This window comes from Dermatophagoides farinae, chromosome 9 (genome assembly GCF_024713945.1).
Source record: "Dermatophagoides farinae isolate YC_2012a chromosome 9, ASM2471394v1, whole genome shotgun sequence".
NCBI lineage: Eukaryota > Metazoa > Arthropoda > Arachnida > Sarcoptiformes > Pyroglyphidae > Dermatophagoides > Dermatophagoides farinae.
This window is the reverse complement of record NC_134685.1, coordinates 1914535-1937602: the sequence shown is the minus strand read 5'-3', so window position 1 is coordinate 1937602 and position 23068 is coordinate 1914535. Positions and strand designations below refer to the sequence as shown.

Below are 23068 nucleotides of genomic sequence, written 5' to 3'. Positions count from 1 at the left end.
AAAGAAAATTACGGCAATCAATTACATTTGTTTTGTTTTGTTTTTTTTATTGTAGCAAACATTGTAATACAAACATATTAAAATTTGGTTTTTTTTTTCTTTTTTTTTTTGTTTCGATTATTATTATTGATAATATATAAATGGAAACAACAGTGATGATCAAATGATGACATATTTTTTTTTCTTCTCGTCATCAAAACTATTATATTTACATTAAGAGCAAAGAAACAAAAAAACAGAAAATCTATTTGATTGTCAAAAATATATGAAAAAAAATGGAGAAATTCTGATCAATGGTCGATTAATGATAATAAAAAAAAATTGGAAAAAAAGACTCATTTTAAAATCATCAAACGATACATATAAATTATAAGCTAAAATTGAATGAATGAAAAATATTTTGTTGATATCCAAAACGAAACATTGGTTAAATCAAATGGGATTTCATTCAAAAAAATGGATGTGTCTATAAATGTAGGTGTGTATGTGTGAATGGATAATGAAGGCTCAAAAAAAAATCGAATCATCTGATGTCGATAAGTTCGGTGAAAAAAACACTTGTTGTTGCCGGCGATATTTTTTTCCTTCAGTAATCTTCAATCAATTCGGCATGATCCTGTTGTTGTCGTTGCTGTTGTTGCTGATAATCATATTCGATGGATGAATCCAATTGATCATCACTATCGATATTGATTAAATTATTGCCATTATGGCCATTTGTTTTATTATTATTATGGCCATTTAATTCGCCATCCAATTGATCTAATACATTATCATGATCCTGATGATGATGATGACCATTAGCTGATTTACCATTGGTGGCCACAGTTACAGTAGTGGCTATTGTAGAAGATTTACCACCATTAGTTTTATTTGACCATTTATCTTTATGTTGTTCAAGACCGAAACCTTCATCATAGTTTCCTTTTTCCATAAACAATTGTTTAAAATGTGGAATACAGAATAATTTATCGGCATGTTGAGTAAAGTTGTCCAATCTTGAATGATAAAACAAAACAAAAAAAAATGATTAATAAATGAATTCAAAATAAGTGGAAAAAAAACATTGATTCATACCTCATTGGCATATGACACTTGGCACAACGGAAACAATTTTTATGTAATTTAATGCCCGAAAATTCCATCTTTTCCATTGGATATATTCGTGTTGAACAAACATAACAGGAATCGGTTTGTTGTTGATATGTTTTCTCTTGCTAAACACACACACATATATATATATTGGCATTATGGTAATCGATTATATGGATTTATGGATTATCAAATATGAAATATATCATTATATAGTATAACACATTATTATTATCATGAAATTTGAAACAAAAAACTCAATCAACTAACAAAGAAAACCAAATATTATATATATTCACACACTAACTATTTTACACAAACCAATAGCGCCTTAAAAAATGACACACAAAATAACCACCAAAAAAATATCCCAAATCTATGAGAATCGCATGTTTATTTATTTTTTTTTGTTTATAATCATCATCATCTTTAATATTCATTTGTTGTTACCATTTCAAGTGTCAAATCAAATCAAATCAATAAAAGATCCAGATTATAAAAAAAGAAGAAAACATTGAAAAAAAGGCATTTTTTTTAAAAAAATGATTGAATAAAACAGATAAATTTATAATAAATTTTCTCATTTGTTTTTTTTCTCTCTCTCTCTCTCTCTCTCTCTCTCTCTTGGTATTCACTGACAATAACAGAAAGTAGAAAAAAAAGGAATAGAAAAAAAAGATAGATATAGAAACAATTAATAATCAATTAGGTTTGAATCAATGAAAACAAAACAAACAGAATTAATGGCCAGCGTTTTTTTTCTGCTTTAGCTTGTGCTTGTGGAAACGAATATAAAGCCTATATACTTTTTTCTTGTTATCATTGTGTCCAAAAGAAGCGATTGCATTATCATCATCATCATCATCATCATCATCATCATCATCATCAATGATTTGATCTAGTATCAATTGATGATGATATTGGCAATAGAATCTGGTCATTTTCAAAGCTGTTATTGTAATAAATGTTTTTTTTCATTTTGATTATCATCATCATCATCATTGAACAATAACAATGATGATGATGATTTAAAGTCATTGTTATTAGTTTCGTTATTATTATCATGATGATGATCATCATCATTATTATTATTATTACAACAACCATCATCATTATCATTAATATTATTATGATCAAAACCGTCATCCTATTTTGTGTAGAAATGAAATGAAAAAAAAATTGATTGATGATGCAAACAGCAAAAGCAAAAAAAAAATTGAATTGATAATCGATTTTCAATTCATTCGATTAATAAATATAATTCCAGGAATAGAAAACATTTGTTAAGAACCTATGGACAAATTATTTTTATCCTAATAATAACACTATTTCGATTAGTATCGGGCAATTTATTTGGGTTATTCTGATCATTTAGGTGTCATCATTTAATTAATAGCGTCATGGTTTGTTTATTTTAAAGGGGTGAAAGGGGTTTGTGGTGCAATGAACATAAAGCTATGCTAGTATCAATGGCTAAAAAAATGCAAATAGCTGTTATATTGACAAAATTCACTTACCACAAAACGATTGACACGTGGTCGTGGTTTATCGATCGGTTTATTTGTTTCATTTTGTATTGATTCAAACATTGCTCGTAGATTTTTAGTAGTATCACGTTCCAATGGTACGAAATCATTTTCATCATCTTGTTTACGATTTTCTCTTTCAATTTCGGTTTGCCAATTTTCAAATTTAGCACGTAAATGTTTTGCCTTTTCCGGTTCAACTTGAATCACATCTTCGGTTTTGTAGCTCGATTTAACTGGAATATGAAAAAAAAACACATTTTAATAAGCAAATAACCAAAACAACAACAACATACCAATATTTGGATTATGTTCAACCATTGGTTCATTTTCATACACTTTCATCGTTTCACGTGGTGGTGTAATACATTTAAACATTTTAGGTGAACCATTTGATATCAATGATGATGATGATGATGATGATTGATCACCATTACTACTGCCAGTGATTTGTCCAGCTTCAAGTGCTTTAAATTTACTCAACATTTTTTTCGTTGTATCCACTTTTGGTATATCATCGACAATTTTTACTGATGAATGTTGTTGTTGTGGCTGGCCATCATCACCATTACTACCAACAGTACCATCAATAATATCAGCATCATTACGATTCTCAAAATAATTGAAACGTTGTTGCAATTGTTTGGAATCAATCGATTCGATATGACCATTATTATTATCAGTATTATTATTGCCACCATTATCAATTTGTTGACCTAATTCAATTTGTTTGAATTTATTACGAGCTTCTTTCAATGCACGATCATTATTGGCAATCTGTATGATTTCAGCTTCACGTTCTTTACGTAAACGTTCCATACGATCTTCTTCAGTTTCGGTGGATTCAACGGCACCTTTTTCAAATTTTTCTTTTATAGAACCAGCACGCATTGAACAACCATCCACTAATAATGGTTCCGATTTATGTGTTGATAAATTTTCCATACTTTGTGCTTCTTGTATAGCACGTTCATACATTTTTGTTAATGGTTCAGAATTTTTACCCTTTACACGACGTAATTCAGCCAATTCATTTTCAACACTACGATTATCGCCTTGTTTATTTGCAATTGAACCAGTTTCCCATTGTGATTTCAATGTTGACATACCAGTGAATGACATTTTTTCTTTCAAATTATTATTATTATTATCACCATTTTCATTATTTAATGTCATTGTTGTTTCATCATTAACATTTTGTTGTTGTTGTTGTCGTTGATTATTATTATCTTCATCATCCGATGATGATGAACTAACACAATTATCACCAGCAACACGGCTTTGATATCTGATTATTATATATTGAATAGAAAAATACAATTTTTTTCATTACTTAAGCTTTTTCACAATTATATCCTACTTACTTTTGCATGATTTTATGTATACTTTCTGAACGTGTTATCGGCTTATCGTTATGATGATGATGATGATGATGATGATTTATATGATTACTGCTATTATTAATTCTATTATTGTTATTATTCGATACTGATCCGGTTTCAAAACGATTACGAATATTGCTTAAATCAAGAGTAAGATTTTCAAATACGTCTTGCTGTTTTGAATTATCTGCACAAAAAAAAACAATGAAAACCAAAAAAAAAAAAATTCGTTATAATATATTTATGGCGAGAAAGAAAAAACAAACAAAGAAAATCCAAAATCAAACTAAATGATATTAAAATTTCAAAGCAAAAAAAAAACACACAAACAAACAAACGAACATCCTGCATAGGAAATTCGAATCAATATACCGACACATCATCATCATCAACGACAACAACAACAACAACAAACGACAATTACAGCTACACATAATCATAAAATAAAAGCATCAGAAAAAAAACCATGGATACCAGCAGCAGCAACAGCAGTAGCAAAAGCGAATTTTGTCAAAATTTTTAGATTTCAAAGTTTAAAAAAAAACAACAAAAGCAACAAACTAGAAACCAGATTAATAGGATGGCATTTCCTATGTAGATTTGAATTAATGTTAGCCAATTGAATAAACATTTGTCGGTTTCATTAACAGCTTTTTTTTTGACTTTGGATTCAATGATTAAATCTGATGATAACGATTATGGTCACATATGAACAATATATTCACCAACAACAAAAAAAAAGCAAAACAGGCGTTGTCATCATCAGCAATGAAAAGCAAGCAAAAAAAGATGGAAAAAAGCCATGAATATAATGATGCGGCCATTAATTATGGACAATGATGAGTCATATGATATCATTTTATATGGATGCAATTATTATTGTTATATATATGTGTATGGAAGCGGATAAAATTCTTGGGCAATCTGTTTTTTGTTTTGTTTTGTTTCAAACAAAATACTCACATCGAACAACATCCGGTGGTAATTCGATTGGTTGATTTTCACAGATAATCACCTCATATTTTTTTGGCGTTGTTGATTTGTTTCCAATTTCAACATCAATTTCATTCGTTGATTGTTGATTTTTTACATTTGTTTCATCATCATCAACAACGACAACATTATTATCATCGATTGATTCGTTTGTTTTACCTTTGTTTTATGGTGATTGAATTAGAAAAAAAAAATTTGATGATAAAGATGAAAAAAAAACAGGACACAAAAAACAACAACAATAATTTTAAGCTCAACGAAATAAAAACAAGACAAAAAAAATTCGAGCCAAACACCCTTGTGTGTGTGTGTGTGTGTCAATGGTGTATTATATCAAAATTAACAAGAAAAAAAAACCCACAATGCATGTAAAATACATAGAACAGAAATAATAAAAAAAAGGTCCTAGCACATGTAAACAACACACCAAAACCAGATCAGATTTTTCCAATATCACACACACACACACACACAAACACATATATGGACCTATGAATTGCCCATATCGTTCATTTCGTCGTATACAATATTGCAGACATAGTCGACAACAAAAGTAGCAGAATTATATGAAGCGAATGATCCAAACTATATATGGATGATGACCGGGGTAACAACATTTGATATAGCTACCACCACCACAATCACCACAATACAAGATTGATATTTTTTTTTTTTTTTTTGATCAAAAATTCATTCGATTCTTATATTACTTTTGTTGGTTCAAGTGTTCGTTTCGTTTTTTTATTTTTGAAATGAATTGAATGGGTCACAATCCGATTTGATAACATCAAAAAAAAAACACCAAATTCACAGACAACACTCGCATTATATAATGATAATGAATAGAGTTTGAAATGAAACAGACTGACAGTCACAAATACAATTGAGTATAATAATCAACAAGCGAATAGTGGAGAAAAAAAAAACTTGAATCCAATGCCTTGAATATATGGACACACATATATAAATGTATATATGATGATGATTAAGCAAGCTTTTTACCTCAAATCAGAAGAAAAAAAATCTAGTCAAACTTCTCTCTTCTTCTTCTTCTTCTCATCATCACCATCATCATGGTAATAATGAATGAAAAAGAAAACACAGAGACAAAGACAGATTTAATGGATGAATCATATAAATGTATACATGGGGAAAAAAAGATTGGGCCAAAACTAAAAAAAAAAGGGAACCAACTAACCAACCAACCAACCGACCGACCAACCAACCAAGTGTAGATCATAATCTTCATATACATATGGGAGAAAAGCGAAAAAAAAACTGGAAAGAATCTGGTTTTTTGTTGCTTTTGACATGTGTGTGTGTGTGTTCGAGTGAGCGAATATTGCGTAATCGGCTGTTGTTGTTGTTGTTGCCGGGCCGGTATTTAGATGCTAATACTCAATAAATTCAAAAAAAAAAAAAAACAGCGACAACACAAAGCTTGTGTGTGTGTGTGTTTGTTTTGAATTCCGAATGAATTATCATCATGCAAATATTATTATATAAACACAGACAGACAAACAAACAAAAGATCAAGAGCTAGGAATTTAAATTTTAAAGTTTATTTTTGTTGTTGTTGAAAACCGATTTCGTGCAAATTAACCACACACACACACACACACACACACACACACATGTTGAACGATAAAAAAAAGGTCAAAACATTACAATTTAAAATGAAACAACAACAATATGGATCGATTCAAATCAATACAAAAATAAAATGGATCAATACGAATCGATATTGAAATCGACAAACCGAAACTAATAGCCGATAATGAACGAAAAAAAAAATAAAATAATAATACAAACACAGAGTACACTTGAACAAAAGGAAAAAAATGATAATAATTAAACAACAATGATTGAAATGATAATAATCTAAACTGGCTGGAAAAAAATTGTATCAAATCACTAAATACATATTATTCAGATCTGGGTCGATCAGATCAGATTTTCATACAGTTCTCATCATTATTATTGTTGTTGTTGTTGTTGTTGATGATGATAATTATTTAAACACGATTCAAAAAATGGTTGTGATTTTTTTTTTTTTTTGAAAAATTTAAATTTTATCATAATGGCAACGTGGCAAAACGAACGCGATAATCAAATGGTGGTGGTGGTGGTGGTGTGATACAAAATAATAATATTTTTTTTTTTTGCTAATCCAGGTGAAACAGGCTTTTTTTTGTAAACATTGAAAATATGTGTGCAACAGGTGTGTGTGTTTTTGTGTGAGATTTATTCGATAAATCATTAAAAATCATGTGAAAAAAAATGACAATACACACACACACACACACACACACACACACACACACACACACACACATGCATACCTGTAAAATACGATCCAAAATGAAAATATTCAATTTTTCTTGCAATAATAAAATGTATAATTTTTTTTTTTTTTTTTTGGTTGTTGTTGTTGTTCATGTTACACGATATAATCTATTACTGAAAGCAATATGGCCAGGTATGTATGATTATTATTATGATAATGATGATGATTACAGGTGGAGAGATTAAAAATTCAAGAAGAAAAAAAAGTGACACCTTTATCAACTAGCCAGCCAGCCAGCCAGCCAACCAACTAACAAATCTTGAGATCATTCGATTGTATCATCATCATTGTAGATATGATCAAAAAAAAACAGTGACCATTAATATCAAAAGATTAAGGTGTCGTAGATTACTATTTCTATACACAGAAAAAAAAAATATTTGTCTGTGTCTACAATTGTGTCTGGAGATATCAGGGGAAAAAAATTGGGAAAATTATTGGCAAATTTTTTTTTATTACTGGTTATCTGGTTTCATTTCATTTCATTTTTTTAAAAATTGTTTTTGATTCAATTTAATGATTATCGGCTAAAATTATAATTATTCACTGTAATTTAATCTGATCCATTTATATTTTGGTTTTGGTAATCACAGACCAAAAAAAAAAAAAAAAATCGTCAATTGACCAATTTGGCATTTTCATTTATTTATTTTTATTTTTTTTAAATATCCAATTACATATTCATATTCATTATCATCCTCATTATATATGGTAGCGAAGAGAAAATTGATAAAAAAAACAAACTAAAACTAAAAATAAAAAACAAAAGAGCTATTCTGACACACTTGGTTAGTTTACAAAACAAAAACAAAAAAAAACAAACAAAAAGCTAAACGAAACAAACAAAAGATAGATTATAACATTAATATAATATATAACGGTAATATAATGATAAAAGTAAATCCTCTTTAAAAAACATATAATAAAAAGAAAATTACATGTTCATTTTTTTGTAGCTAAAAATATGTATCGAAATACAGAAAGAGAGAGAGAGAAAAACAACAACAACAACAACAAACAACAACCGACAACAACAACAACAAACAATCAAATGCAATATTATTGCAAGTATTTTTTTTTTCATCAATACAAAATGAAAACGAAACACACACACACAGAAACAAAAAATGACAAAATCGATTTCAATGGAAATAGTCATTTTGGATGATTGGTGGGTTCTGATCTAACACACACACACACACACACACACACACAATAAAAATCATTGCATTTTAAATTTTAAATTGATGATTGGCTGGTTGATAAAATTTTTTTTCATTTATAATTTTCACACATTCACACACACAGACAAAAAAAAACACTATTAAAAATGAAGCAAACAACAACAGTTTCGTAATGTGTAATATATTAATGACCAAACAGAAAAGAAGAAAAAAAAATTCCCATACAATAAACATGGTGTGAAATGAGGAAGAAAAAAAAACTGAATTAAGAATTATATATCTGAAAAGAATACATAATTTTTTTTTTTTGGATTTGAACTCACCACGATGATGATCCATTATTAATGGATGGACGGATGAATGAATGAACCACACACACACACACACACACACACACACACACACACACACACACACACACACACACACACACACACACACACACACACGCGCGTACACACAAAGATGAGATTTTTTTTCTGTTTTCAGAAGTTAGAAAAATTGAATTTGGAAAAAAAAAATTTTTTCTCTTTCAAAACTTTGTCAAAAAAAAATAATGATTTGTGATTATTATTTGGCAACAGGAAAAAAATTACTGCTGAAAAAAAAGACAAGATTACTATTCTGGCAATGTTTTTATAAATGAAAACAAAAGAGAAAAAAAATTATGTGGCAACCATATATTCTTATTGATGATGATGACGACAACAAAAACGTCGAAGAAGAAGAACTTTATAGCCAGACAGCCAGATTTTTTTTTTTGCATCTTTGAATGGAAATTCAAACAAGATGGATTATTATGAGATTTATAAATATCATCATCATCAATGATAAACACGCATAACTGGAGTTTTTTTTTCTGTTGTTGCTCTTACTCGTCAATGTTTAAATTCAGGCAATTTTTTGGGTGTGTAATTTACACACACACACACACACACACACATACATGATTTCTACCCGTATTTTTTTTTGTCTGGCTTAAACCAGTGAATAAAGTTTGACATGTTGAAATGTTTCAATATATAGAATTTTTCATCATCATCATCATCATCATCATCGAATAGATGCATATAGATGAAACAAGAATGAAAAAGAATTTGAGAAAAAAAAAATTTCATTCACTTACAATAATCATTTGTTGTACGTGTTGATGAATGATCAACAATATCGATATCGATGATACCATTATGATTATTATGATTACCATTCATATGATTATTATCGAAATTTGGTTTTGGCTGAAATAATTGTTTAAAATGTGGTTTACAATAAATTTGGCCTTCATGTGATGAATATGAATCCATACTGAATTGAAAAATTATATGTAATCAAAAAGAAAAAGAAAGAATATTCAGATTAATTTGAATTTTTCATTTTTTTTAAATGAATCACACTTACTTCAATTGTTTATTACATTCAATGCAACGAAAACAGGATTTATGAAATATTGATTTCACTGCTTTTATCTGTTCCATATGATAAACATGTTTGGAACATATTTTACATATGGTTGATTCACCACCAATACAAACACCATTCATGTGGTTCTGTGTGTGTGTGAGAGAGAGAGAGAAAGAAAAATGAAAATGAAAACATTATGCCAACAATAATAATGCACATTTATAAATCACTTACCGAACCATATGATTTAACACCATTCATTTTATTATCGTTACTATTTGTATTATCGCTACTTGAATCCAATGAACATTTAACGAAATTCTATAGAATGTAGAATAATGACAATATAAAGTTTTGGGAACAAGGGGTTAAAAAAACAAAATGTGGAAAAAATTAGTGAATTTATAAAGAATCGGATTCTACCGCACACAGACACACACACACATCCATAAAATGATGAATCAAAAAGAAAAATCAAATGCGACAGACATGATGTGATATGATTATAACCAATCATCGTAAACATTTAGCAAAAAAAAAAGATTAACATCTTGTTTTCGCTTATAAAGATGGATTCTGTATAAAATAAACAAAAGCTAAACTAAACTAAACTAAAGTAAACCAAATCAAATCGAATCAAAAATGTTTGTGGCTAACTAGAATTGCGAAGAAATGAAATTATTCCTAAAAATAGATTCATGATCGTTTGAAATTTATAAAACGACGGTTTTTCCCATAAGGAAAAGATTTGAATTTGATTTTTTTTTTTTTTTGAATAAAAATAAAACGGCAGTAATTTCGTCATAAAATAGTCGATAACACTTACCGAATCTTGTTTTTCTTCACCGTTATTTTTGTCATCAACATTCAATTGTCCATTGACAACAGGTTCGGTGATTAATTCAATATTTTCTTTTTCAAATTCTTGTTTCAATTGTTGTTGTTGTTGTTCATCAATCGATTCTTGTTTGATTTTATTATCAACAACAACCGCTGGTTTTTTTGATTTCGATAATGATGATGATTGTTTTTTCGATGTTGTTGATTCAGATATTTTTGTAGCATCAGTTTTAGTTGCTGTTGTTGTAGTCGTCGTCGAAGTAGCTGTGGCTGTAGCTGGCCTTTGTTTACGGTTATGATTATTACGTTTTTTATTGTTTTTCTTTGCCTATAAATAATTTAGATTTGAATGAGAAAGATATCAAAGGATGAAAAATCAATGATTTGTTTTTTTTTTACTGAAAAATCAATAAAAGCAAATAGCAAAAAAAAAATCGAAAAAACAAGGAAAGAAAACACCAACAGGTGGAGCTGATGAAATTGTTTGGAAAAAAAATTTCAGTCAAGATCAAAATCAATCAATCAAAGTAAAGAAAGTAAACAAGTGAATTTTTTGAATTCGACAGATTTCATGTTGTAAGTATACTTACAGCATCAGCATCATCATCATCATCATCAACATCACTATCTGATGATTGTTGTTGCTGTTGTTGTTCCAATGATAATTCCATACATGCATTATGTACAGAATCCTGAACAATTTGTTGTACCATTGTATATAGCTGTTGTTGTTGTTGTTGTTCATCATTTGATGTTGATTCCATCAAATTCATGATTCTATCATTATGATCATCATCATCATCATGCAGGGTCTTGGAAAACATTTTGAAAAAGCAACAAGCAATACATTTTTGTTTTAAAATTAAAAATAAAAAATTTTTTTTTATCAAATTACTATTCTCACACATTAATGATGATGAAAATTAAAGAATGATGATATTCTTAGACTTACAGAATTTTTACCATTAGAATTCATGGTTGTTGTTGTTGTTGTTGGCGGTGGTGGTGTTGTGGTCGTATTGGATTTAGGTGAACGTTCCATCTTTATGAATTTTTTTTTTTTCGTTATCAAACAAACAAGCACACACAAACACACGCACAAAGACAAACAGAAAAAAAGTGAAAAGACAAAAAAAAATGACAATAGAAAAATGATGATTTATTTTCAAGTTTTTTTTATGATAAATTAAAATTCAGAAAAAAAACTAAACAAAAAAAATCAATCAAGATTTTCGAGTTTAAATCAGAAAAAAATATTCATTTGACTAAAGTCAAAATAGTCAAGACCAAAAAGCAAAAAGTAAAAAAAAAAATCAACAATCAACAGTCTCTGGCAACCACTACTTGTGAACTTTGAAATGAAATGATGATGATGATGATCTCTAACACATCATCAAACAAAGACAGAAGACGATGATGAAGATGAAGATGGCTAAAGATTATTTTAGCTGACATATAGGCTATAAATGGGACGACGACTCTTTCATTTTTCTTTCTTTCTTTTTTTTTGCCATTTTGGCCACAAATCCAGAATATTCTATACACATAACCATACAAAAGGTTGTTGTTCTTGTTTTTTTTTTTTTTTTAGCTTTACTTAACATTCATTCATTCATTTTGTTTGCGCACGGGTGAACAACCCGAAAGAAAAAAAAACGACATTTTTTTCAAAAAAAAAAAAAATCGAAATAGAACGAAACTAACAACGAAACAAGCAAAAAACACGACAAGAATTATATCATGATCATTGCTGAATGATATGATTCTATGGATAAAAAAAAAGCATAAAAAAGATTCATATAATCCACAGCCAGGAAATCTGAAAAAAATGACGATCAAATCAGGACATCAAACGGCAAGAATTTGTTGACTTGAACACACACACACACACATCGACACTGACAAGCATCAAAAAAAAAAAAAAAAAAAAATCAAAAGAGATAAATTCTCAATTTGACACGAACCTTTTTTTTCTTTCATTTATAAATGAAATTGATAAATTCTCAAATTACCTAGTGTGTGTGTTTTTGGCTAAAACAAAAGGAAAACTGTGAAAATATTAAAAGTGACTAAATGATAAACGATTGAAATCAAGATGATGATGATGACTATGATGATCAAAATAAACACCAAGATGTTTGATTTTCACAATAGATATAATCATTTTTCACACACACACACATAATGAACATTGAAATTGAATAAAATATGAAAACAGAATTCAGCAAAAAGAAGCAATGAAAAAAAAGAATGAAACTTTAATCTTGTCGATTAAGGATATCAATGATAATGGCAATCAATATCAATCAAATGAATGATGATGAATGAATGAATTAGTCACTTCAATTCGCTTGAATATTTTTTTTCTATTCGTTTGATAAACATCAACGATTGATGATTCCGAATGAATGAATATTGATAGGATAAAAACTCTTTCGGATTACATTTTTCGAAGGACATTTGATGATGATCATGATCATGAAATATCTTTATATTGAATCCAATTGAAAAGAGAAAAAAAACCACTAGAATCAAAACAACAACAACAACAAAATACAGGATGAAAAAAAAACCTAAACCTGTATCATAATAATATTCACGTACACAAATAATACAGATGATGATGATAATGATGAGAGAGAGAAAAAAAATCGTGAATGTTCGTTTTTTGGATAACAAGAAAAAAAAACAAATTAAAATTTGTCAAATGAATCGAAATGAAATACCTGGACAACAACAACAAAATAAAAACACAAAACATACAAATGAAAATTCTACAAGGTCCTGTTTGGTTCCAAATCTTTTGATGATTCATTCATTTATTCATTCGTTTTCAAATAAGAACAATGAAAAAAAGTCCACAAATTTTTTTGATGCGGATAACGAGTTATGATGATGAATGAGTGAATGAATGAGAATAAACCATATAAAGATTCAAATACTGTGAATGATGTTTTCAGTTTTTTAAAATGCACGTTTTTCTCTCTCTCACTATCTCTCTTTAAACACGCAAACACACACTGTTTATATATACGTGTTTTGATTATCACAAATAGATGCAAATCATTTGATCATCAACATCAAAAAAAAAGAGATTGAGATCAAAATAAAAAAAAAATATAGAAAATTCAAATACCAACGAACACATTCATTTATTATTATTATTATTATTATCGATGATTTATTATTGCATTGTATTTGATTTGATATGATATGATGAACCATATGGTAACGATTGATAACATCAATCGATATATCATCAATTGTTGATAATAATGATGATGATGATTACCACCAATACAAACAACGATTATATATATATATATATATGGTAACGACACGCGTATATTATATCAACATAAATCTAAAAAAAAAAATCAAATCAAATCAACATTATTTAGTAGAAATGATGGTGGTGATGGTGATGGTGATGGTGATGGTGATGGTGGCCAATTTGGAAATACAAATGATGAAATGAAGATGAAAATCTAATAATTTTTCAATGATTCATCGACAAATAAAATATTTATGTTAATGGGACAGATGTTTGTGTGTGTGTGTGTGTGTGTGTGTGGGAAAAATTGTTCCATAAATAAACAAGATGAAACATATCAAACACACACATATATATATTGGTTGGACATACACACACGCCTACCACATTATTTCTTTTCTTTTTTTTTGTGTGTCTGGGAGAAAACAAAAAATGATAATGCAACAAGTCAACTACTACTAAATTGATGATGAAATTTTTCTTTTTGTTTATTTTTTTTTGTTACATTTTCGTTACAAACAGCAACAGCAACAACATCGACAACATCGACATCGAAGCAGCCGGCATTTTTTTTTGCAAGATTTGAGGCCAATGACCATTTTTGGAACAGAAAAAAAACATGTGTATGAGGATTTTAGATTCCAAACAAAAATGGATTTTTGAAACAGCAGCAGCAGCTACCATTATAATTACAATTAAAGACTATGATTCATTTGTATCCAAACAAAGTTATCATCAAAAATGATGATTATGTTTCAAGAATCGATTGATATGAATTTTTTTTTGTTGAAACTGAATATTATCACGATCTGATTATGACTCCAAAAAATCGTTATTTTTTTTACTGCCAATGTTTATTTTGATCATATTAACATTTTTTTGCTGGTTTTTGTGCTCAATTTATTTCAACAAACACTGACACACACCAAATTCGTATGAAAATGGATCCATATCTTTCATTCAAACAAAAAAAAGTGTGCAGTGATCACATTCAAACATTATCATCGATTTCATTACATTACATTCATTCATACAGTACATCCATCCATCCATCAAGTGAAATCTTGGGTAAATAAATTGATGGAAGTAAAAGAAAAACAAAAAAAAAGAAACAAAAACAAAAAAAAAAAGAAAAAACAAAAACAAAAATTGAAAGCAATTTCATATTGCCAAGTTTTTCCATTTTACCGGGCTCCATTTTTATGCACATGAAACATCATCATCAAAAAAAAAAAAAAAAAATACAACACCGGTAATAGTGGATGTTGAGAAATAGAAAATGACAACATCAACAACAAATGAATGATGATGATGATGATGATATTGATGTCATGACATTTATTTTTATTTACTTGTTTGCATGAAACCAAAGAGAAATTCTGAGAATAAGACACAGAATAGCAGTAATAGTAGTGGTAGTAATGAATTTGATGACTATTAACGACGATGAATAACCAGAAATATGACAAGTAATCACAAATCAAATCAAATTTTTTCCCTCTCTCTCTCTCTCTCTTGCTTTTTTCTGCAAAATTATTGCAAAATCATCATCAGAAAAATTAAGAAAATATTCTTTCACTCTTATATTAGAACTGCCGTTAATTGTTTGATAGTTTTTCTTCTTGTTGCTTCGTCAGATATAAAAAAAATTAGCCAAAAATAATCAGAATTCCAAAACAAAAAAAAACAAAACAGGAAAAAAATGGATGATGATGATAATTAATTAATTAAACTATCAAATGGCAAGCAAAAAAAAAAATAATGAACATTGAGACAGAAAATAATGATGATGATGATGATGATGAAAAATTCACCATCAAAGATTGATTAAAGAAAAATTAAAAGGAGAAGATATCGTTGATAAATGGTTTTATGAAAACTTTCAAACCTGATCTTCATCATCATCGTCATCATCATCATGGTGAGTGTTTAAAACGGAATTTTTCGTATCAACAACATTATCATTATTGTTATCATCATAATCTGAATTCGATGTCAATGCTGTCGTTGTCGTTGATGATGGTGTTGGTGATAAACATAATGCCGAAAATATGGAATAACGAATCGAATTGAATTGTCGTATAATGAATATCCAAATGGCAAGAAAATGGATAATGATCCAATCGATAGATCGATTGATCCATGATGATTTGGTTGACATTGATTTGGTCATTTTTATCACTGTTGATTATTGATCATTGAATTAGGAATTTTTTTCTCCACTTGTTGTTATTATCACCGTCACAAAATTTATCTCATTTGTTGTTGTTGATTTCAAATGAACATTTTAAACACTGAAATCAAATCGAAAATTTTCTTGATAATTTCTTTTCGTTTCATTCATTCATACATTTATTATTTATTTAATCAACAAAGAAAAACAACAACAACAAATCATCATCATCATTTTGGAATTGTCAGTGGTGGATCCATGGGCGCGTCCATCTCATTCAATTCAATTTATTTGTTGGTAATGTAGTGCTTATAAATTATTATGCAATTTTCATTACCAAAAATGAACAAAACACACATACAAAATGACACACGTGAAACAACAACAACAACAACAGCAAAGGTGTTAATTCATGTATCAAACAAATAGCAAAAATTAAAACAATTTTGGATCAAAATGAAAAAAAAATTACGAAAAATTATGATGTAATATAGACATGTATGATGATCATGATGATGATGATGATGTGGATAAATGAATCAATTCGAATCAAATGATCATCAAAAAAAAAAAAATTGCTAGACAAAACTAATTGCATGTTGTTGTGCAAATAGTTTCGGATCGGGTAGGATGATTTCCGGTGAATGAATGTCTGTATGCGTTTGTTTGTTTCAAAAAAAAAAAAAATTTTTGTTTATAGACAACAGAGCAGAAAACAAAACAAAATCGGAAATCAGTAATAGTCGATGATCATACATAGCCACAAACACATCCAATGGAAGAAGAAGAAAGTTGTAGACAAAAAAAATTTTTCCACATAACAAATCAAACAAAGCAAAAAAGAAAAAATGAATTCCCCGGTTACCATCATCACCGAATGATGATGATAATAAAGTTTTTTTTTTGTTGTTTTTTTCTCATTTGTTTCCAAATTTGTCAAAATTATGTTATGTACAATAAACACTATGTACACACACACACACACACACACAAAACACATTTTTGTGATTCTATTGAATCAGTTGTAAACGTTTTGATTTGTTTTTTTTTCAATGAGGAAAGAAAAGAAAAAGACAAAAAAAACAATCATCAATACACAGATAGATGATGGACAGAAATGGACATTATATATTAATTTTGTATTGATAATTACGCATGTTCAATTCGAATTTTTCAATCATCATCATTATCAAAAAAAAATTTTTTTACACGTATATCATACTTATATATTGAATCAATCAATCAATCAATCGATTGATCGATTGATCGATTAATTAATTTTTTTATACGATACTGAAAATGAATGGTACAAATGTCTTTTTTGGTAATGTTGTCGGTGTATACGATAATGATGATGATCGATCGATAGATTGATCAACAAAAACGAATTGAAAATGTCATCAATGTCAATTGATCAATCAATCAATCGATCAATCAGACAATCAATTAATGAGTGTGTGAGTGTTGTGAACAAAATTCATTTTTTTTCTCGATTGATTACACATTCTATTACATGCAATGTTTACGTGTTAATTAAAGGCTACTATAATTCATTATTACAAACATTGAAAGCAAAAAAAAAACTATTGATAAAAAACAACAACAGCAAAAATGATCGAAAACATCGACAACGAGAATTTTTTTTTTTTGATTTTTTTTGACAACCACAATTCAAATCATCATTGATGATCATCATGATAATATTCATTCGATTGTGAATGAATATCTTATGGACAGGTGTCCATATTTGTGATTTTTCGTGACAACAATGATGATGATGATGATGATGGTAAACTGACATGGCTTGATTTTCATCACCTTTTCTGCTGTTTATCTACATATTATTCAATCATATTACCGATCATCTATTGATGATGATGATGATGTTAACCATTGATCGGTGATCATCATTGACATTAAGTTGATGAAATAATTTCAATATATACGAAATTCAATCAGCTCATTTATTACATTACATTGATCAATTTGATTCGATGATCACGATTATGATGATGATGATCATCATCATTTTTTTTGATCATTGAATTTTGTTAAAGTGAAAAAAAAGCGGAACAAAAATGATCAAAAGTTTTACATCACGTTATCTATGAACAGCTGAAACATGAAATTATCATCATTCGAATCGAATCATTTTGTGAATATATTCGATTTGTGATTGTAATCATAAAGACAAACAAACAAATAAACAAACAAAAAACGAATGGTGATGAATATAAAAAAAAATCTTGATGGTCAATCAACAACAACAACAACAAAATTAACTATCATCAGCAGCAACTGATGGTCCATTATTATTATTGAAGATAATGTCTTAATGCCTAAAAACAAACAATCAACAGATTGGCAAAGATGATCAGAAAAAAAACCTGTGATGGCGATGATAATGAAAATCTACCATCAATATTATCCGGTAGACAAACAACAACAAATCCTTTTTTAGACGATCAATGTTTATATTTTTCAATGTGAAAAATTAGATTTCAATTTTTTTTTTCAACACAAAAAACTAGGAACATTCGATCATTATGATTATACATTATGTATATACCCAACCCATTTTTTTTTAAATAAATAATAATCGTTGATTCTAAAAGCCATGATTATGATTATGATCATCATCATCATTATTATTATTATTATTAAGTAGCCAAGAAATGATGCTACCGTTTTATTTATTCTGATCACTCAAAAAACATGATTAATTGGCCAGTGAAGAGAAAATTTTTTTAAAAAAAAATCGATCGAGGTCATCAACATTGGAGATCTTTGATGACAATTTTTTTTCTACAAAGTAATTAATATGAAAATATATTTACTAAAGATCAGTGTATGTATCATATATAATGAATTAAAGTTAAAAATGTCAACGACATTGAACAGAGAAAAAAAAAGATAATGATAATACCCGGTCACAATCATCATCATGATGGCCATGATTTATATATATGTATACAACAACATATCGGGTAAGTCGTTTATATATCAATGTTTCTTTGATTTCAATTTTTTTTCAGTTCTGGTTTTTTTTATAACGACCACCTTGTTGTTGTTGTTGTTGTTGCTTGTATTTGGCCATTATTGAATGATTTATGACCATTCGATGATAGATTCTGTCCGTGATATTATTTCAACACAAAGTGAAAGTTTTTTTTTCTGAAAACAAAAAAAAGAAAAAATTCTTCATCAATCGTGTTCATTGTCATTGATTTTTATTTTTTCAAATCGAATGAAATATTGCTGTTGCTACTGTTACGTAATGACAAATGATAATTTCATTGCTGTTTTTTTTTCTCAATCTTTGGTTTTCTTTTGATTGAAAATGGACACACACTCACACACACACAAAACAAACCAGGCAAACAAGTTTTGTTCTTTCAAAAAAAAAGATCTCCCAGAACAATTAGTTTGACTACGAAATAAACATAAACAAATAGAAGAAACAACAACAAAAAAAATTATGAGAATTAGCTTCGAACCATAGGAAAAAAACAGCAAATCAAAATGGATGAAAAAAAAATTGCAGCAGTCCGTACAAAATACATACACACACATACACATATACAGACACACAGACAGGTTGTTTGAGAATTGTCCAGATTGTCGCCGTAGTTGTCAGATGCTGTTGACTTACCGGCCAACAAGAATAACAATGCCAATCATCAATGAAATCTTGACAACAACGGGTAACCGAGAAAAAAAAAGAAAGAAAAATCTGCCAGACAAAATGTCAATTCAATGATGAAAATGACAAAATAAAAGTCCAATGACTTTACATGATCATAATAACAATGATGATGATGATGATGATGATTTGATATGAATGACAACTATGAAAATACAGAAAAAAAAACCAACCAAAGATTTAAATAGATAATCAAGAAATCAAAATTGGATCAATCAATCGATCTTCAATCTATAGATGATGATGATAATGATGAGAAACAGATTACGGTCATCATCATCATTATCATGGCAAAATTAAAAATAGGAAGCTAACCAGATAACCAGAAAACATACCTTTTCTACTATCATCATTAAAATGAAATGAAAAATGCCGAATCATCATCATCATCATAGGAATGTTATGAAATTGAAATGATAAATTCGTTAAACAAAAAAAAAAAAACGGATACACACGCAAACATGAATGATGTGTGTGTGTGTGTGATCAAATCGCTGATGAATGAATGAACAAATGTGTAAAGAAATTCAAAGTCCATCATCATCTATAGAGGAACAAAAAAAAACCGGATTTATATTTATAAACAGATTGGTTGTCAGAAAAATGATAAAAAAAAACGATGTACAGAAAAAAAAAATCGATTTCAAAGATGATATGAAATTAAATTTTAAAATTAGAAAAAAAAAATTGAAATACAAATTCAATTTATATGGAAACACACGCATACACACAAATGAAATGAAATGAATTTCTATTTGATATTTCGATTTCTATTTCTATTTGATAATTTATTCATATATGAATGAATGATAATTTGAATGGTAATTGATATATGATTATCGATCGATATCGATAATGGAAAGATATAGACAGGATAGTAATAGATTTCAAGAAAATTAGGCAAGGAAAAATTCAATTTTCTCCAATTAATGATCAACACACACACATACATACCTTGTTGAATTGAATTTGATGATCTTTAGAAAAAAAAGATGATGCTGGTGATGAAAAAGAATTTTTTTTTTCAAATAGCACAAAACACTGTTTTAATCTGTGAAGAGAAAAATAAAAGTTGATCAATTCAAAATTCATCGATTTGTCAAATGTTTGACAATCAAAATGTTTGCCATAATGGATGATGATGATGATGTGTTTTAACATCCACAATGAAAAACGCAATATTTATGATGATAATTTTGTCAATATCCAAAATGATGATATAATTTACATTATCAAATATAACATTACATACACACAAACGAAAGATGGAAAAAAAATTTTGTCATCAAATAACAAATGATTATAATAATAATAAAAAATTCGTCAACGTCATTGAACCAAAGATAAATACCATATACAAATCAAACCATATCGATGATAATGATGATGATGATCAGTACAAAATAATCATTCTTCAAAACACAAAACATTGAAACAAATGAAAGAATGAAATTTGAAATGAAATGACAATTTCACAAAGTCATTACATCATAAATAAAAAAAAAAAAATCGAATGAGATGAGATTTACATAATTTTTTTTTTATTTCAAATAACACACAAACGAAAACACAAAAAAAAACATTGATCTCACTTGGATATTGGACAACACGACGATTACGACGATGATGATGATTATTAAATTGATGAATTCGAATTTCGAACAGAAAACAAAAACAAAAGGATGTGTTGTTGTTGTTTTTGTGGATTCCAAACAAACAAACACAAACAATCGATTGTTTTTATTCGATTGTTGTGTGTGAATGAAAAAAAAATTTGCAAATTCAATCAAAATTTGAATCACACATTAAACATTGTGATGATGATGATGAAATTCATGATTTTATATACCCGAACGATGGAACTCATTTGAATAAATTTTCTTCTTCTTCTTTTTATTCAATCTAAAGCCATCATCATGTCGATGCTGTTGTTGTTGTTGTTGTTGTGAATGGATTGAAATCCAAAAAAAAAAATGGAAGAGTCTGAACAAATTATATAAATGGAAAAGAGTCGAAAACAAAACTGGACACTGATTTGATGCTAATGATAACAACAACAACAACAACAACAACAAACAACAACATCACCAAGATTTAAAGATAATTTTTCCATCCGAAAAAAAAGACGAATGAAAAAAAAAATGACCAAAAATATGCTTTTCTCTCTCTCTCCGTCAACTCTTTATCAAATGTTGCTGAAATAATAACGTAGAGGAAATTGTCGGTAAAATCATAAGAACCGAAGAAGATGAAATCCTGTCTATCTATGAACAATGTGATGTGTATTTGAACCGATATATGTGATTCGTTGTAATGCTGCACAACAACATCATCATCATCATCGAACATTCGAATGTGCCCGTGTCACAAAGACTAAAGAAACAGAAAAAAAATCCAAAGATTTTCACGATGAAATGATGATGAACAACAACAACAACAAAAAAACCAAAGCCACTAGTACCAATTGAATTGAATTGATATGAATTTTTTTGTTTCACTAGAAAGAATTGATATCATAAAACAGCAGCAGCAACAAACAAGTCCGGTCTTGTCCGGTCGAGATGGCTTACAACAACAACAACAACAACGACAACCACCACCACTACGACCATTAACTTGTAATTCATTTGAAAAAAAACAAGATTCACCAATCATCGTCATCATCATCAATATCGCGAAAGGTTATATATGTTCAACAACAACAATAATAATAATAAGACAGAAAAAAACAAAGTGAATGAATAATGATAGAAATCAAGAAGAAGAAGAAGAAAAGAAACAGGTATTATTTTCGACCAGAAAGATCTGAAAACAAGAATTGGCCAATTCATTTATGATGATGATGATGATGATAATGGACAATGTTCTTGAAAAAAAAGAAGAACCTGTATCGAACATCGACAACATGGCTGAAAAAAATGGTTCTGTCTGTCTATATCTGTGTATTTTGAAAGAAAAAAAATTTTTTTTGTTGTTCATCAGCATCTGGGTGAATAACAACAACAACTACAACAACAACAACAGCCATAACATTGTCTTGTCTGGTGAATTTTTTTCTTTTTTTTTGATTTGATCATTGAATTTCATTTCAATTCTTTTTTATTCTCCTTTATCACACACACACACACCGATAATAGATGCGCCAGTTAATAG

At 28.5% G+C, this 23068-nt stretch overlaps 1 protein-coding gene across 16 annotated transcripts; it reads right to left on the bottom strand.

The window, feature by feature from the left end:
• Positions 1–26: 26 nt before the first annotated feature.
• On the bottom strand, positions 27–22486 carry LOC124497866 (uncharacterized). 16 transcript variants are annotated; one of them, XM_075733798.1, is made up of 13 exons: positions 15928–16988; positions 11718–11807; positions 11356–11577; positions 10752–11093; positions 10160–10246; positions 9923–10071; positions 9651–9829; positions 4964–5152; positions 3983–4187; positions 2915–3906; positions 2610–2854; positions 1078–1217; positions 27–998 (listed from the first exon to the last, which is right to left on the bottom strand). In XM_075733798.1, exons 1-13 carry the CDS (start codon positions 16210–16212, stop codon positions 587–589), a joined length of 3537 nt encoding a protein of 1178 aa, XP_075589913.1. In that variant the 5' UTR covers positions 16213–16988; the 3' UTR covers positions 27–586. The 16 variants fall into 16 exon arrangements, with proteins under 16 accessions (XP_075589913.1, XP_075589916.1, XP_075589917.1 ...); XM_075733801.1 differs by lacking the exon at positions 15928–16988 and adding an exon at positions 13902–13928; XM_075733802.1 differs by lacking the exon at positions 15928–16988 and adding an exon at positions 12730–13169.
• Between the last annotated feature and the right edge of the window lie 582 nt (positions 22487–23068).

What these genes read in the sequence shown, in the direction of transcription:
- LOC124497866 (XM_075733798.1), bottom strand. Translation starts at nt 16,212, where the DNA reads ATGACCAAATCAATGTCAACCAAATCATCATGGATCAATCGATCTATC. An exon ending in ACGATGATGATGAAGATCAG is followed by an intron (nt 11,808 to 15,927) that starts GTTTGAAAGTTT and finishes AAATTCATAAAG; the next exon opens with ATGGAACGTTCACCTAAATC. An exon ending in AAGTGTCATATGCCAATGAG is followed by an intron (nt 999 to 1,077) that starts GTATGAATCAAT and finishes TTATCATTCAAG; the next exon opens with ATTGGACAACTTTACTCAAC.